At 49.1% G+C, this 18,146-nt stretch overlaps 1 protein-coding gene across 1 annotated transcript in view; it reads right to left on the bottom strand.

Moving 5' to 3' along the window:
* Window positions 1–1,554: 1,554 nt before the first annotated feature.
* The window catches only part of SLC4A3 (solute carrier family 4 member 3), a 706,827-nt gene continuing 690,235 nt past the window's right edge, over window positions 1,555–18,146 (bottom strand). Inside the window, exon 23 of the mRNA XM_069227213.1 lies at window positions 1,555–11,408. Coding sequence (XP_069083314.1) covers window positions 11,331–11,408 — 78 coding nt within the window. The 3' untranslated portion in view covers window positions 1,555–11,330. The remainder of the gene's footprint in view (window positions 11,409–18,146) is intronic.

The raw sequence follows: 18,146 nt of genomic DNA, 5'->3' as shown, positions 1-18,146 counted from the left end.
TAGTCTTATCTTATCTTCATTGCCCCATCCCTCAGTTGATGTATGGTCTTACCTTACCATGCTTGTCCCCGTTGGTGTCTAGTCTTACCTTACCATGATTGCAACCCACTGGTGTCTAGTCTTATCTTACAATGCTTGTCCCTGTTGGTGTCTATTCTTACCTTACCATGATTGTCCCCCATTGGTGTCTCATCTTACCTTAAAATGATTGTCCCCCGTTGGTGTCTAGTCTTACCTTACCATGACTGCCCCTTTGTTGGTGTCTAGTCTTCCCCGTTGGTGTCTAGTCTTACCTTACCATGATTGTCCACTGTTGGTGTCTAGTCTTACCCTACCAATCTTGTCTCCCAATGGTATCTAGCCTTACCTTCCCATGCTTGTCCCATCCCCCTGTTGGTGTCTAGTCTTACCTTACCATGATTGTCCCCCGTTGGTGTCTAGTCTTACCTTACCATGACTGCCCCTTTGTTGGTGTCTAGTTTACCTTACCATGATTGTCCAGTGTTGGTGTCTAGTCTTACCCTACCAAGCTTGTCTCCCAATGGTATCTAGCCTTACCTTCCCATGCTTGTCCCATCCCCCTGTTGGTGTCTAGTCTTACCTTACCATGATTGTCCCCCGTTGGTGTCTAGTCTTACCTTACCATGACTGCCCCTTTGTTGGTGTCTAGTCTTACCTTACAATGATTGTCCCCCGTTGGTGTCTAGTCTTACCTTACCATGATTGTCCCCCGTTGGTGTCTAGTTTTACCCTACCAAGCTTGTCTCCCAATGGTATCTAGCCTTACCTTCCCATGCTTGTCCCATCCCCCTGTTGGTGTCTAGTCTTACCTTACCATGCTTGTCCCATCCCCCGTTGGTGTCTAGTCTTACCTTCCCATGCTTGTCCCATCCCCCTGTTGGTGTCTAGTCTTACCTTACCATGATTCTCCACTGTTGATGTCTAGTGTTACCTTACCATGATTGTACCCTTGGGTGTCTAGTCTTACCTTACCATGATTGTCCCCCGTTGGTGTCTAGTCTTACCTTCCCATGCTTGTCCCATCCCCCTGTTGGTGTCTAGTCTTACCTTACCATGCTTGTCCCATCCCCCGTTGGTGTCTAGTCTTACCTTACCATGACTGCCCCTTTGTTGGTGTCTAGTCTTACCTTACCATGCTTGTCCCATCCCCCGTTGGTGTCTAGTCTTACCTTACCATGATTCTCCACTGTTGATGTCTAGTGTTACCTTACCATGATTGTACCCTTGGGTGTCTAGTCTTACCTTACCATGATTGTACCCGTTGATGTCTAACCTTACCATGACAGTCCCCCATTGGTGTCTAGCCTTACCTGACCATGAGTGCCTTTTGGTGTCTAGCTTTACCTTGCCATTATTGCCCCCTGCTGGTGGTCTCTAGCCTTACATTACCACAATCGCCCCCTGCCCCCTTCTGTTGCTGCCTAGCCACACCTCACTTGGCCACCTCCGAAGCACTTCCTCTGTGCAGGTCAAGGGACAGCACCTTGCGCAATTCAATCATATCTCAGTGTTTCCAATAAAGGTTGACATATATTGGGAAATTTAAACAGCACATTTATTCAGTACTTTACAAAAATAAATACTGAGCAGTACTACAGCAATTCTTTCCGAAGGTCAATCACAGTGACAAAAATATAAAAAATCAGGGGTGTTAATCAGGAAATGTATGAAAAGCTACACCTTCTAAACATAAAAATCAATGCACACAGTGATCTGGAGATCGTCTTTGCTGGAGGCGGTGGGTGAAGAATCCCACAGGTGCCTATGCAGGGACCACCATTCAGCTGCAACCAATCCTTGCAAGAGATCCTACCCCTCCACTTAGCTGCCGGACCCAAGTCTGAACATCTGAAGACCCTAGAGGCCACTCTACAACAGGAAGGACACCATCCTGGGCAGGTGAGGTGCATTAGGCTTTGGCCCCTGGTGCAACTAGACGAGTAGATGTAAGGTACAAAACGGTAGGGATCTACATGCTGCTGGATGAGATGGTGTAAGTTACAGAAGAGCGGGCACAATATGATGGTGTCTGGAATAGCTTGACCTCTCAGAGTGATATACTCCATGTCCTGCGCAGTGAGACCTTCTTCAGCAGCAGCAGAGGCAGAAGATGGGTGTACACGTGGGTGATGTACAGAAGATTAGTACACCTGGTCCTGCAGGTTGAGAAGCCAAGGTCCCATAAAAAACAGCGGGTGCTGTTGCAAATGTCTGAGGCACAGGCCTCAATCCCACACCCTCCTTGGAGAAGACCCTAAGAAGGTTGAACTAATTCTTGCAGAGCTGGTATAAATACTTTGGGTTTGAATGATCTATCAGTGCAAATGTCCACCATGGTTGCCACCCCTACAAGTGAGAAACACATGAACCACCTTCACCAGTATTTACATATGTAGAATAGTGCAAACCAAGCACTAGAGGTGCTCATATTTCTCCTGACCTCAAGTAGAGGGAGCAGGCAGCAGTTACTGGGTGGTTAAATCTGTGAATGAGATTGAAGCTGGTATTCCCATGGAAAGCCAGGATGCAACCAGGAGTGTATCCAAGTGGAAGAAAGGGCAAGCAATTAACAGTCCTCTCCCCCATCTCCACTGACCACAGAGGCTATATTGGAAGCCACGGCATGGCTCTGCCCTGTGGTCAATCTTTGGGTGAACATCAGAGTCCGCTGGTGATCATGGCTTTGGAAGCAGGTCCATGAAAAGAAACAATCAACAAAAGAAGATTTATACCTACAAGAGACAGATGATGTGCAGTCAGGACCCCAGAATCCATCATTCCCATTGGATGGATACATCTATACATGAACTTCCTCGTCTAGGAAGAGTGAGACTGTGGCAGAGGTGGTGGTTGGCTCAGAGCAAGAAGACTTTGGCTAAGCATGGAGGCTATCCCACCAGCACACACAGCGAGTGATGCATGATCCTCCCAAAAGTCTCAGAGAAATACATAGAATCCCACAGCAAGAATATCTTCTGAGGTGATAACAACATATTCATTGGGTGCCAGAGGAGATAACAACATGTGAGAGATGGCCGAAGGTGATAACAACATACTCTGGGTGTGTCGGAGGAGACAACAACTTCTGACAGATGTCAAAGGGTGATAACAACATACTGGGTGGGACTGAGAGGGACTACAACTTCTGACAAATGAACTGAAGGACGTTGTGAGACTGCCGGAGGAGAGCACAACTTTTGACAGATGTTTGAAGGTGATAACACTTTGCTTGGTGGGTGCTGGAGGTGACAACAAGGTCTGACAGATGTTCAGAGGTAACAACAACACACCCAGTGGGTGAAGGAAGGAGATGACACACTACTCATTGTTTTTTTGCAGAAGCTGCTGTAGGTTTCTTCACTGGAGAACACTCCAAGTCTGATGGCGTTCTGTAGAAGATGACAGCACATCTAACGGGTCTGGTGAAAGACTTCCCACACCACTTCAAATCAATTTACAGGGATTTGGCACTGGGTCTAATTAGTCTCAAAGTAGAAGATGACACAGCTTATGTTTCCAAAAAAGTCCAATATCCTCCTCTTCTACCCTGAGGGGAGGTCCAGTCAGCCAGTTACAGGTGGGGGCCTATTGTTTCTATATCCAGCCACTGATGTATGGTTTTTAATCTTCTGATTAACTGAGCTGCAATGCAATTACTGTGGTTATTTCTGTAGAAGAAGCAGCTGTTCATGGAAGTCATCAGAATTTGTTTCAGGTGGTGCATACGTTTAACGGGGGCCGCGGCCGTACTAGTGCAGGCAGCGAAACACTGCAGCGGCTGTAGTGTTACACTGCACTGTGATCCTGCATATGAGGATTTATCTAAATCCAGGAGGACTTACGCCCCGTCCCATTGCTCCCCATGCGGACACCCATGTGTTGGTTTCAGGTTCTATTTGTATTTAATCGCTATAATTACTGTTGTTTTTCCTGTGACATTTACAGTTCAGTTCCCACACACCAATGTGCCACAACTGGATCCAGAGAACACTATTTGTGAAAGACACACTGGTTAGGGCAGACGGCGCTTGTGTAACTCTACCTCGACATTACATCATCTTGAGTGGATCCTATTGTCTCAATCGAATGTCACATCTCAGGGGGGTAGGGCAGACACTGCTTTTGTAACCCTACCTCAATGTTACATCATCTTGGGTGGACTCTACGGTCTCAAGGCAAGTGTCACATCTCAGGGGGGCAGGGCAGACAGTGCTTGTGTAACCCTACCTCAATGTTACATCATCTTGGGTGGACCCTACGGTCTCAAGGCGAGTGTCACATCTCAGGGGGCACTGAAAACAGCACTTGTGTAACTCCACCTCAATGTTACATCATCTTTGGTAACTTGTATCATCTTAAGGCGAGTGTCACATCTCACGGGGTAACGGCAGACAGCGCTTGTGTAACCCTACCTCAATGTTACATCATCTTGGGTGGACCCTATGGTCTCAAGGCGAGTGTCACATCTCAGGGGGCACTGAAAACAGCACTTGTGTAATTCGACCTCAATGTTACATCATCTTTGGTAACTTGTATCGTCTCAAGGCGAGTGTCACATCTCAGGGGGTGACGGCAGACAGCGCTTGTGTAACCCTACCTCAATGTTACATCATCTTGGGTGGACCCTATTGTCTCAAGTGAACGCCACATCTCAGGGGGGCAGGGCAGACTGCAGTTGTGTAACCCTACCTAGACGTTACATCATCTTGGGTGGATCCTACGATCTCAAGGCGAGTGTCACATCTGGGGGTGGCATCAAGCAGCCTCCTCATGGTCTCTTAAATGAACACTGCTACACAAAAAACAAGATCTCCTGGTAACTCCCCACAGGATCCATCAGACACTCGTGGGTGTCAGTGGAAGACCTCACCACGTCTAGTTGAGATGGTGTGAAGTTCAAGAAGAACAGGGAGGCCACAACTGGCACTGATGGGTCACTGACTGGGAGTGTACCCCTTCAGGGACAGCAGGGGGCCAAGACAGTTTCCAAAGAGCCCCTGGGGGAGACAGTGGCACTTCCTCTGGGTCTCAGCTGTAGAACTTCCACTTAAGAGGCATCTTCAGGGAAGGAGGTGATCGGGGAGACCCTCCGTAGAGCGTGCTTCCTCAAGGCGGAAGCGAGACAGGGACATTGCATCTTTTTGTGACTTGCATACATGTATCTATCTCTGTCGGTTTGCCTGTCTTATGTATATGTGCCTATCACTGTTGATGTGGCTGTCTCAGGTGTACATGCCGATCTCTGTCAGTGTAACTGTCTCACATGTATGTGCCTGTCTCTTTTGGTGTGACTGTCTCATATATATATATGCATGAGCCTATCACTGTCAGTGTGATTGCATAAAGTGTATGCACCTATCTCTGTTGGTGTGACTACCTCAGGTGTATATGTGGCTATGACTCTCAGTGTGACTGTCTTGTGTGTGTATATGACTGTCTCGGTTGGTGTGGCTGTCTTGTGTATCTGACTGTCTCTGTCAGTGTGACTGTCTTGTGGGTGTATATGATTGTCTTTGTTGGTGTGTCTGTCTTAGGTGTATATGTGCATATGACTGTCAGCGTGGCTGTCTCATGTGTGTATCTGAATGTCTCTGTCAGTGTGACTGTTGTGTGTATATATAACTGTCTCTGTGACTGTCTTGTGTGTGTGTGTGTATATGATTGTGTCTGTTGGTGTGACTGTCTTGTGAGTGGATATGATTGTCTCTGTTGGTGTGCCTGCCTCAGGTGTGTATTACTGTCTGTCAGTGTGTACATGACTCTGCCTGTCGGTGTCAGTGTGTCTATGACTGTCTCTGTTGGTGTGCATGCCTCAGATGTATATGACTGTCTCTGTTGGTGTGACTGTCTCCTATGTGTAAGACTCCATCTGTCTGTGTGACTGTCTCATGTGCATATGACTGTCTCTGTCTGTGTGCTTGCCTCAGGTGCATATGACTGTCTCTATCGGTGTACTTGCCTCAGGTGTATATGACTGTCTCTGTGACTGTTTCAGGTGCATGTGCCTGTCTCTGTTAGTGTGCCTGCCTCAGGTGTATATGAGTATCTCTGTTAGTGTGACTGTTTTATATGTATAAGACTCTATCTTTCAGTGAGACTGTCTCATTTGAATATGAGTATATCTGTCGGTGTGACTGTCTTGTGTGTATATGACTGTGTCTGTAGGTGTGACTGTTTGAGGTGCATCTGCCTGTCTCTGTCGGTGTGCCTGCTTTAGGTGTATATGTCTGTCTCTGTTGTTGCGACTGTATTGTGTGTATATGACTCTATCTGTGGGTGTGACTATCTCGTGTGTGTATATGATTGTCTCTGTGAATGTTTCAGCTGCATGTGCCTGTCTCTGCCGGTCTTACTACCTGAGGTGTATATGACTGTCTCTGTCGGTGTGACTGCCTCAGGTGTATATGACTGTCCCTGCCGATGTGACTGCCTCATGTGTATATGACTGTCTCTGTCGGTGTGTTGGTGTAACTGCCTTAGGTGTATACGACTGTCTCTGTCGGTGTGACTGCCTCAGGTGTATACGACTGTCTCTGTCGATGTGACTGCCTCAGGTTTATACGAGTGTCTCTGTCGGTGTGACTGCATCATGTGTATACAACTGTCTCTGCCGGTGTGACTGCATCAGGTGTATACGACTGTCTCTGCCGGTGTGACTGCCTCATGTGTATATGACTGTCTCTGTTGGTGTGTTGGTGTAACTGCCTCAGGTGTATACGACTGTCTCTGTCGGTGTGACTGCCTCAGGTGTATACGACTGTCTCTGTCAGTGTGAATGCCTCAGGTGTATACGAATGTCTCTGTCGGTGTGACGGCATCAAGTGTATACAACTGTCTCTGTCGGTGTAACTGCCTCAGGTGTGTGCGACTGTCTATGTCGGTGTGACTGCATCAGGTGTATACAACTGTCTCTGCCGATGTGACTGCCTCATGTGTGTATGACTGTCTCTGTCGGTGTGCTGGTGTAACTGCCTCAGGAGTATACGACTGTCTCTGTCGGTGTGACTGAATCAGGTGTATACGACTGTCTCTGTCGGTATGCTGGTGTAATGGCCTCAGGTGTATACAACTGTCTCTGTCGGTGTGACAGTCTCATGTGTATACGACTGTCTCTGTCGGTGTGACTGCATCAGGTGTATATACCGTCTCTGTCGGTGTGGTGGTGTAACTGCCTCAGGTGCACACGACTGTCTCTGTCGGTGTGACTGCCTCAGGTGTATACAACTGTCTCTGTCGGTGTGACAGTCTCATGTGTATAGGAATGTCTCTTTCGGTGTGACTGTATCAGGTGGATACGACTGTCTCTGCCGGCGTGACTGCCTCAGGTGTATACGACTGTCTCTGTTGGTGTGACTGCCTCAGGTGTATACAACTGTCTCTGTCGGTGTGCTGGTGTAACTGCCTCAGGTGCATACGACTGTCTCTGTCGGTGTGACTGCCTCAGGTGTATACGACTGTCTCTGTCGGTGTGACAGTCTCATGTGCATACAACTGTCTCTGCTGGTGTGACTGCCTCAGGTGTATACAACTGTCTCTGTCGGTGTGACTGCATCAGGTGTATACTGTCTCTGTCGGTGTGCTGGTGTAACTGCCTCAGGTGCATACGACTGTCTCTGTCGGTGTGACTGCCTCAGGTGTATACGACTGTCTCTGTCGGTGTGACAGTCTCATGTGTCTACGACTGTCTCTTTCGGTGTGACTGTATCAGGTGTATACAACTGTCTCTCTCGGTGGGACTGTCTCAGGTGTATACAACTGTCTGTGTCGGTGTGACTGCCTCAGGTGTATACAACTGTCTTTGTTGGTGTGACTGCATCAGGTGTATATGACTGTCTGTGTCAGTGTGACTGCCTCAGGTGTATACCACTGTCTCTGTCGGTGTGAATGCCTCAGGTGTATACGACTGTCTCTGTTGGTGTGTTGATGTGAATGCATCAGGTGTATGCGACTGACTCTGTCGGTGTGACTGCCTCAGGTGTATACGACTGTCGGTGTGACTGCCTCAGGTGTATACGACTGTCTCTGTCAGTGTGCTGGTGTAACTGCCTCAGTTGTATACGACTGCCTTTGTCGGTGTGACTGCATCAGGTGTATACGACTGCCTCTGTCGGTGTGCTGGTGAAACGGCCCCAGGTGTATACGACTGTCTCTGTTGGTGTGACAGTTTCATGTGTATACGACTGTCTCTGTCGGTGTGACTGCCTCAGGTATATACGACTGTCTCTGTCGGTGTGACTGCATCAGATGTATATGACTGTCTCTGTTTGTGTGACTGTCTCAGGTGTATACAACTGTCTCTGTTGGTGTGACTACCTCAGGTGTACACGACTGTCTCTGTCGGTGTGACTGCCTCAGGTGTATACGACTGTCTCTGTCGGTGTGACAGTCTCATGTGTATATGACTGTCTCTGTCGGTGTGACTGCATCAGGTTTATACTACTGTCTCTGCCGGTGTGACTGCCTCAGGTGTATACGACTGTCTCTGTTGGTGTGACTGCATCAGGTGTATACAACTGTCTCTGTTGGTGTGCTGGTGTAACTGCCTCAGGTGCATACGACTGTCTCTGTCGGTGTGACTGCCTCACATGTATACGACTGTCTCTGTCGGTGTGACAGTCTCATGTGTATACAACTGTCTCTTTCGGTGTGACTGTATCAGGTGTATACGACTGTCTCTGCCAGTGTGACTGCCTCAGGTGTATACAACTGTCTCTCTCGGTGTGACTGTCTCAGGTCTATACAACTGTCTCTGTCGGTGTGACTGCCTCAGGTGTATACAACTGTCTGTGTCGGTGTGACAGCCTCAGGTGTCTACAACTGTCTTTGTTGGTGTGACTGCATCAGGTGTATATGACTGTCTCTGCCGGTGTGACAGCCTCAAGTGTATACGACTGTCTCTGTTGGTGTGTTGGTGTGAATGCATCAGGTGTATACGTCTGTCTCTGTCGGTGTGACTGCCTCAGGTGTATACGACTGTGTCTGTCGGTGTGACTGCCTCAGGTGTATACGACTGTCTCTGTCGGTGTGCTGGTGTAACTGCCTCAGTTGTATACGACTGCCTCTGTCCGTGTGACTGCATCAGGTGTATACGACTGTCTCTGTCGGTGTGACTGCATCAGATGTATATGACTGTCTCTGTCGGTGTGACTGCCTCAGGTGTATACGAGTGTCTCTGTCGGTGTGCTGGTGTGACTGCGTCAGGTGTATAGGACTGCCTCTGTCGGTGTGACTGCATCAGATGTATATGACAGTCTCTGTCGGTGTGACTGCCTCAGGTGTATACGATTGTCGGTGTGACTGCCTGAGGTGTATACGACTATCTGTGTCAGTGTGACTGCTTCAGGTGTGTACGACTGTCTCTGTCGGTGTGCTGGTGTGACTGCCTCAGGTGTATACGACTGTCTCTGTCGGTGTGACTGCCTCAGGTGTATACGACTGTCTCTGTCGGTGTGACTGCATCAGGTGTATATGACTGTCTCTGTCGGTGTGACTGCATCAGATGTATATGACTGTCTCTGTCGGTGTGACTGCCTCAGATGTATATGACTGTCTCTGTTGGTGTGACTGCCTCAGGTGTATACGACTGTCGGTGTGACTGCCTGAGGTGTATACGACTGTCTCTGTCAGTGTGACTGCCTCAGGTGTGTACGACTGTCTCTGTTGGTGTGCTGGTGTGACTGCCTCAGGTGTATATGACTGTCTCTGTCTGTGTGACTGCCTGAGGTGTATACGACTGTCTCTGTCGGTGTGCTTGCCTCAGGTGTATACGACTGTCTCTGTTGGTGTGACTGCCTCAGGTGTATATGACTGTCTCTGTCGGTGTGACTGCCTCAGGTGTGTACGACTGTCTCTGTCGGTGTGCTGGTGTGACTGCCTCAGGTGTATATGACTGTCTCTGTCGGTGTGACTGCCTCAGGTGTATACGACTGTCTCTGTCGGTGTGACTGCCTCAGGTGTATATGACTGTCTCTGTCAGTGTGACTGCCTCAGGTGTGTACGACTGTCTCTGTTGGTGTGCTGGTGTGACTGCCTCAGGTGTATATGACTGTCTCTGTCGGTGTGACTGCCTGAGGTGTATACGTCTGTCTCTGTCGGTGTGCTTGCCTCAGGTGTATACGACTGTCTCTGTCGGTGTGACTGCCTCAGGTGTATATGACTGTCCCTGTCGGTGTGACTGCCTCAGGTGTGTACGACTGTCTCTGTCGGTGTGCTGGTGTGACTGCCTCAGGTGTATATGACTGTCTCTGTCGGTGTACTCTCAGTCATGCACATCTTTTGAGGGGAGTTATGCCTGCAGCACGCTGCATCCCAGGGCTCACATCTCCACACATCTCTCTGTTACCGTATGAGGATTTGTCTAGCGCGCTCATCACCTGAGGGTTATTTAGGCGCTGCATTAGATGCGCGGCCAACTGGGCTCTTAGCTGAATGGCCAGGTCTTCAGTTACTTGTGGGGCTCTGGTAGGGATGGGGAGGCCCTGATGTGGTGTGGAAGGGCATTTCAGGATTTGGCAGCGGTGTAGAAGGAGCGTCCTCCTGACCTGCTGCTGCGGATGCAGGGTATTTGCACGAGGTGGAGTGTGGCTGAGCGCAGTTGCCTTGTGGGCTGGTGGAAGTTGAGACGTTGGTCGAGGTAGGCAGGTTTGAAGTTGTGGAAGGCTTTGTATGTGGTGTCGAGCAGCTTGAATTGACATCGCTTCTGGATGGGTAGTCTGTGCAGCTCTCTAAGATGAGGCAGTGTGTGCAGCGGGGGATGTTGAGGATGAGTCTGACTGCGGCATTCTGGGTGGTCCGGAGTCTTTGTATAAGTTGATTCGTAATGCCGAAGTAAAGTGTGTTGCCGTAGTCTAGTCTGCTGGTGATGAGGGCCTGGGTGACCGTGCGCCTGGTGCCAGTGGGGAGCATTAGACTATTTTGCAGAACATACAAATATTTTGCACCGTCCAGCTGAATGTACTGCGCTCCTGCAAGGGGGAGGAATATTGCACACCTGAAAGAGGCAAGCAGTACTGAAGCCTGACAGTACCGGCCACCTGAAAACACTGGACATATGTGTCTATCTGTCTGTACATGTGCGCATGTCCCTCTTCTACAGAAGGCTGTATTTTGGCACAGAGTGGTGTCAGTGTGTGGTGTGTCTGTGTGTGGGCGTCTCCCTATTACATATTTGTTCCTTCTTGAGAGAAGGGTGTGTCTGTGATGTAATGTCCTGGTCCTTGACCCCGTCTGTCCATACATGTGTACATGTCCTCGTGTTGACGTGTCGTACACGTGTACTCAGCGGTGAGAGAAGACACCCTGCTTCGGCCTCACACTGGCATGTGCAGCTCATTGTACTCGTCCTGTCCATCTTCGTCAAAGTTTGGTTCAACGTCTTCTGAGTCCAGCTGGAGAGAGAAGAGACAGACATGTCATGACACAAGGGAATGGACACTGACAGACAAACAACACACGAACAGCAGTGCTTCATGTATGTGTCTGACTCCTCCTCTAGGGACCTTACGCCTGATGTACAAAGGGTTTTGACGTTCGCAAGCCCTCTGAGTCCCTAAATTCGACTGTTTATAAAGGCCAAAACCTTTTCGGAAATGTAGTTTTGGAAAGTATATTTAATGATTCGGAAAAGGTTTTCTGAATCATGAAATGGATTTCGGAATCCATCAGAAACAGGTATTAGGAAGGGACATGCTAAGGGCGCTCCTTCCAAACAGAGGTTTCTTAAGGTGCATGTTAGTGTTTTCGACCCTAATCCTGTTGCAAAACATTCATATTTTAGCGCCACCTTAGAGGAGGTGGAAACCTGTTGGCAAACTGAGGTGTCCCAAGGGACCCTTTTCCCTTTGCATGTGCATCTACGTGTCCAAGTCTAAGCATGTGCATCTACGTGTCCTAGGATAAGCATGTGCATCTACGTGTCCCAGCCTAAGCATGTGCATCTACGTGTCCCAGTGTAGAGTCTCTGAGTCTAAGCATGTGCATCTACGTGTCCCAGTCTAACCATGTGCATCTACGTGTCCCAGTCTAAGCATGTCAATCTACGTGTCCCAGTGTAGAGTCTCTCAGTCTAAGCATGTGCATCTACGTGTCCCAGTCTAAGTGTGTGCATCTACGTGTCCCAGTGTGGAGTCTCCCAGACTATGCATGTGCATCTATGTGCCCCAGTGCAGATTCTCCCAGTCTAAGCATGTGCATCTTTGTGTTCCAGTCTAAGCATGTGCATCTACGTGTCCCAGTCCAAGCATGTGCATCTATGTGTCCCAGTCTAAGCATGTGTACCTATGTGTCCCATTGTAGAGTCTCCCAGTCTAAGCATTTGCATCTACGTGTCCCAGTGTAGAGTCTCCCAGTCTAAGCATGTGCATCTACGTGTCCCAGTGTAGAGTCTCCCAGTCTAAGCATGTGCGTCTACTTGTCCCAGCCTAAGCGCATGCATCTACGTGTCCCAGTCTAAGCATGTGCATCTACGTGTCCCAGTGTAGAGTCTCCCAGTCTAAGCGCGTGCATCTACGTGTCCCAGTCTAAGAATGTGCATCTACGTGTCCCAGTGTAGAGTCTCCCAGTCTAAGCATGTGCATCTACGTGTCCCAGTCTAAGTGTGTGCATCTACGTGTCCCAGTGTAGAGTCTCCCAGTTTAAGCATGTGCATCTACGTGTCCCAGTGTAGAGTCTCCCAGTCTAAGCATGTGGATCTACGTGTCCCAGTCTAAGTGTGTGTGTGCATCTACGTGTCCCAGTGTAGATTCTCCCAGTCTAAGCATGTGCATCTACGTGTCCCAGTGTAGAGTCTCCCAGTCTAAGCATGTGCATCTACTTGTCCCAGTCTAACCATGTGCATCTACGTGTCCCAGTCTAAGCATGTCAATCTACGTGTCCCAGTGTAGAGTCTCCCAGTCTAAGCATGTGCATCTAGGTGTCCCAGTCTAAGTGTGTGCATCTACGTGTCCCAGTGTGGAGTCTCCCAGACTATGCGTGTGCATCTATATGCCCCAGTGCAGATTCTCCCAGTCTAAGCATGTGCATCTTCGTGTTCCAGTCTAAGCATGTGCATCTACGTGTCCCAGTCCAAGCATGTACATCTACGTGTCCCAGTCTAAGCATGTGCACCTACGTGTCCCAGTGTAGAGTCTCCCAGTCTAAGCATTTGTATCTACGTGTCCCAGTGTAGAGTCTCCCAGTCTAAGCATGTGCATCTACGTGTCCCAGTCCAAGCATGTGCATCTACATGTCCCAGTCTAAGCATGTGCACCTACGTGTCCCATTGTAGAGTCTCCTAGTCTAAGCATGTGCGTCTACGTGTCCCAGCCTAAGCGCGTGCATCTACGTGTCCCAGTCTAAGCATGTGCATCTACGTGTCCCAGTGTAGAGTCTCCCAGTCTAAGCGCGTGCATCTACGTGTCCCAGTCTAAGCATGTGCAGCTACGTGTCCCAGTGTAGAGTCTCCAAGTCTATATATGTGCATCTACGTGTCCCAGTCTAAGCATGTGCATCTACATGTCCCAGTGTGCGCATCTCCGTGTCACACTGTCTGTCACCCATGTGTAGGTGCTCAAGATAGAAGCTCCCAGTCTAAGCACGTGCATCTACATGTCCCAGTGTAGAGTCTCCCAGTCTCAGCATGTGCATCTGCGTGTCCCAGTGTAGAGTCTCCCAGTCTAAGCATGTGCATCTAAGTGTCCCAGTGTAGAGTCTCCCAGTCTAAGCATGTGCATCTACGTGTCCCAGTGTAGAGTCTCCCAGTCTAAGCATGTGGATCTACGTGTCCCAGTCTAAGTGAGTGCATCTACGTGTCCCAGTGTAGATTCTCCCAGTCTAAGCATGTGCATCTACGTGTCCCAGTGTAGAGTCTCCCAGTCTAAGCATGTGCATCTACGTGTCCCAGTGTAGAGTCTCCCAGTCTAAGCATGTGCATCTACGTGTCCCAGTCTAAGCGCGTGCATCTATGTGTCCCATTGTAGAGTCTCCCAGTCTCAGCCTGTGCATCTACATGTCCCAGTGTAGAGTCTCCCAGTCTAAGTGCGTGTATCTATGTCTCCCAGTGTAGAGTCTCCCAGTCAAAGTGTGTGCAGCTACGTGTCCCAGTCTAAGCACGTGCATCTACGTGTCCCAGTGTAGAGTCTCCCAGTCTAAGCATGTGGATCTACGTGTCCCAGTCTAAGTGTGTGCATCTACGTGTCCCGGTGTAGAGTCTCCCAGACTATGCGTGTGCATCAATGTGCCCCAGTGCAGATTCTCCCAGTCTAAGCATGTGCATCTTCATGTTCCAGTCTAAGCATGTGCATCTATGTGACCCAGTGCAGAGCCTCCCAGTCTAAGTGTGTGCATCTACGTGTTCCAGTGTAGAGTATCCCAGTCTAAGCATGTTCATCTACATGTCCCAGTGCAGAGTCTCCCAGTCAAAGCATGTGCATCTACATGTTCCAGTCCATTCATGTGCATTTATGTGCCCCAGTCCAAGCATGTACATCTACCGTTCCAGTCTAAGCGTGTGCATCTACATGGCCCAGTGCAGAGTCTTCCAATCTAAGCATGTGCATCTACATGACCCAGTGTAAAGTCTCCCAGTCTAAGCATGTGCATCTACATGTCCCAGCCTAAGCACGTGCATCTATGTGTCCCAGAGTAGAGTTTCCCAGTCTAGGCGTGTGCATCTATGTGTTCCAGTCTAAGCATGTGCATCTATGTGTCCCAGAGTAGGGTCTCCCAGTCTAAGCGTTTGCATCTATGTGTCCCAGTCTAAGTGTGTGAATTTAAGTGTCCCGGTGTAGAGTCTCCCAGACTATGCATGTGCATCTATGTGCCCCAGTGCAGATTCTCCCAGTCTAAGCATGTGCATCTACGTATCCCAGTGTAGAGTCTCCCAGTCTAAGCATGTGCATCTACGTGTCCCAGTGTAGATTCTCCCAGTCTAAGCATGTGCATCTACGTGTCCCAGTCTAAGCGCGTGCATCTATGTGTCCCATTGTAGAGTCTCCCAGTCTCAGCCTGTGCATCTACATGTCCCAGTGTAGAGTCTCCCAGTCTAAGTGCGTGTATCTATGTCTCCCAGTGTAGAGTCTCCCAGTCAAAGTGTGTGCAGCTACGTGTCCCAGTCTAAGCATGTGCATCTACGTGTCCCAGTGTAGAGTCTCCCAGTCTAAGCATGTGGATCTACGTGTCCCAGTCTAAGTGTGTGCATCTACGTGTCCCGGTGTAGAGTCTCCCAGACTATACGTGTGCATCAATGTGCCCCAGTGCAGATTCTCCCAGTCTAAGCATGTGCATCTTCATGTTCCAGTCTAAGCATGTGCATCTATGTGACCCAGTGTAGAGACTCCCAGTCTAAGTGTGTGCATCTACGTGTTCCAGTGTAGAGTATCCCAGTCTAAGCATGTTCATCTACATGTCCCAGTGCAGAGTCTCCCAGTCAAAGCATGTGCATCTACATGTCCCAGTCCATTCATGTGCATCTATGTGCCCCAGTCCAAGCATGTACATCTACCGTTCCAGTCTAAGCGTGTGCATCTACATGGCCCAGTGTAAAGTCTCCCAATCTAAGCATGTGCATCTACATGACCCAGTGTAAAGTCTCCCAGTCTAAGCATGTGCATCTACATGTCCCAGCCTAAGCACGTGCATCTATGTGTCCCAGAGTAGAGTTTCCCAGTCTAGGCGTGTGCATCTATGTGTTCCAGTCTAAGCATGTGCATCTATGTGTCCCAGAGTAGGGTCTCCCAGTCTAAGCGTTTGCATCTATGTGTCCCAGTCTAAGTGTGTGAATTTAAGTGTCCCGGTGTAGAGTCTCCCAGACTATGCATGTGCATCTATGTGCCCCAGTGCAGATTCTCCCAGTCTAAGCATGTGCATCTACGTGTCCCAGTGTAGAGTCTCCCAGTCTAAGCATGTGCATCTACGTGTCCCAGTGTAGAGTCTCCCAGTCTAAGCATGTGCATCTACGTGTCCCAGTCTAAGTGCGTGCATCTATGTGTCCCAATGTAGAGTCTCCCAGTCTCAGCCTGTGCATCTACATGTCCCAGTGTAGAGTCTCCCAGTCTAAGTGCGTGTATCTATGTCTCCCAGTGTAGAGTCTCCCAGTCAAAGTGTGTGCAGCTACGTGTCCGAGTCTAAGCATGTGCATCTACGTGTCCCAGTGTAGAGTCTCCCAGTCTAAGCATGTGGATCTACGTGTCCCAGTCTAAGTGTGTGCATCTACGTGTCCCGGTGTAGAGTCTCCCAGATTATGCGTGTGCATCAATGTGCCCCAGTGCAGATTCTCCCAGTCTAAGCATGTGCATCTTCGTGTTCCAGTCCAAGCATGTGCATCTATGTGACCCAGTGTAGAGACTCCCAGTCTAAGTGTGTGCATCTACGTGTTCCAGTGTAGAGTATCCCAGTCTAAGCATGTTCATCTACATGTCCCAGTGCAGAGTCTCCCAGTCAAAGCATGTGCATCTACATGTCCCAGTCCATTCATGTGCATCTATGTGCCCCAGTCCAAGCATGTACATCTACCGTTCCAGTCTAAGCGTGTGCATCTACATGGCCCAGTGCAGAGTCTCCCAATCTAAGCATGTGCATCTACATGACCCAGTGTAAAGTCTCCCAGTCTAAGCATGTGCATCTACATGTCCCAGTCTAAGCACATGCATCTATGTGTCCCAGAGTAGAGTTTCCCAGTCTAGGCATGTGCATCTATGTGTTCCAGTCTAAGCATGTGCATCTATGTGTCCCAGAGTAGGGTCTCCCAGTCTAAGCATGTGCATCTATGTGTTCCAGTCTAAGTGTGTGAATTTAAGTGTCCCAGTGTACAGTCTCCCAGTCTATGCATGTGCATCTATGTGCCCCAGTGCAGATTCTCTCAGTCTAAGCATGTGCATCTTCATGTTCCAGTCTAAGCATGTGCATCTATGTGACCCAGTGTAGAGTCTCCCAGTCTAAGTTTGTGCATCTACATGTCCCAGTCTAAGCACGTGCATCTATGTGTCCCAGAGTAGAGTTTCCCAGTCTAGGCGTGTGCATCTATGTGTCCCAGAGTAGAGTCTCCCAGTCTAAGCATGTTGATCTATGTGTTTGAGTCTAAGCATGTGCACCTATGTGTCCCAGAGTAGGGTCCCCCAGTCTAAGCATATGGATCTACGTGTCCCAGTCTAAGTGTGTGCATCTATGTGGCCCGGTGTAGAGTTTCCCAGACTATGCGTGTGCATCTATGTGCCCCAGTGCAGATTCTCCCAGTCTAAGCATGTGCATCTTCTTGTTCCTGTCTAAGCATGTGCATCTATGTGACCCAGTGTAGAGTCTCCCAGTCTAAGTGTGTGCATCTACATGTCCCTGTGCAGAGTCTCCCAGTCAAAGCATGTGCATCTACATGTCCCAGTCCATTCATGTGCATCTATCTGCCCCAGTCCAAGCATGTGCATCTACCGTTCCAATCTAAGCATGTGCATCTGCATGGCCCAGTGCAGAGTCTTCCAATCTAAGCATGTGCATCTACATGACCCAGTGTAAAGTCTCCCAGTCAAAGCATGTGCAACTACATGTCCCAGTCTAAGCACGTGCATCTATGTGTCCCAGAGTAGAGTTTCCCAGTCTAGGTGTGTGCATCTATGTGTTCCAGTCTATGCATGTGCATCTATGTGTCCCAGAGTAGGGTCTCCCAGTCTAAGCGTGTGCATCTATGTGTCCCAGTCTAAGTGTGTGAATTTAGGTGTCCCAGTCTAAGAATGTGCATCTATATGTCCCAGTGTCCGCATCGCCGTGTCACACTATCTGTGCCCCATGTGTAGGTGCTCAAGATAGAAGCTCCCAGTTTAGGCACTTGCATCTACATGTCCCAGTGTAGATTCTCTCAGTCTAAGCATGTGCATCTATGTGTCCCAGTGTAGAGTCTCCCAGTCTGAGCATGTGCATCTATGTGTCCCAGTGTAGAGTCTCCCAGTCTACGCATGTGCATCTATGTGTCCCAGTCTACGAGTGTGCATCTAATGTCCCAATCTACGTGTGTGCATCTATGAAGTTACACCAAACAAGTCCTTTGCCAAGAGGTCCCACAGCAGGGGAGATTGCGCGCCAAAAGGGAAGTCGGCAAATCTCAACCAAAAATCAACCAATATCCAGCCACTGAATCTAGGGTGATGTAGAAACTCAAAGAA

Source organism: Pleurodeles waltl, chromosome 3_2 (genome assembly GCF_031143425.1).
Source record: "Pleurodeles waltl isolate 20211129_DDA chromosome 3_2, aPleWal1.hap1.20221129, whole genome shotgun sequence".
Taxonomy (NCBI): domain Eukaryota; kingdom Metazoa; phylum Chordata; class Amphibia; order Caudata; family Salamandridae; genus Pleurodeles; species Pleurodeles waltl.
Note: the sequence above shows the minus strand (reverse complement) of the source record. Positions and strands in the feature narration are given on the sequence as shown.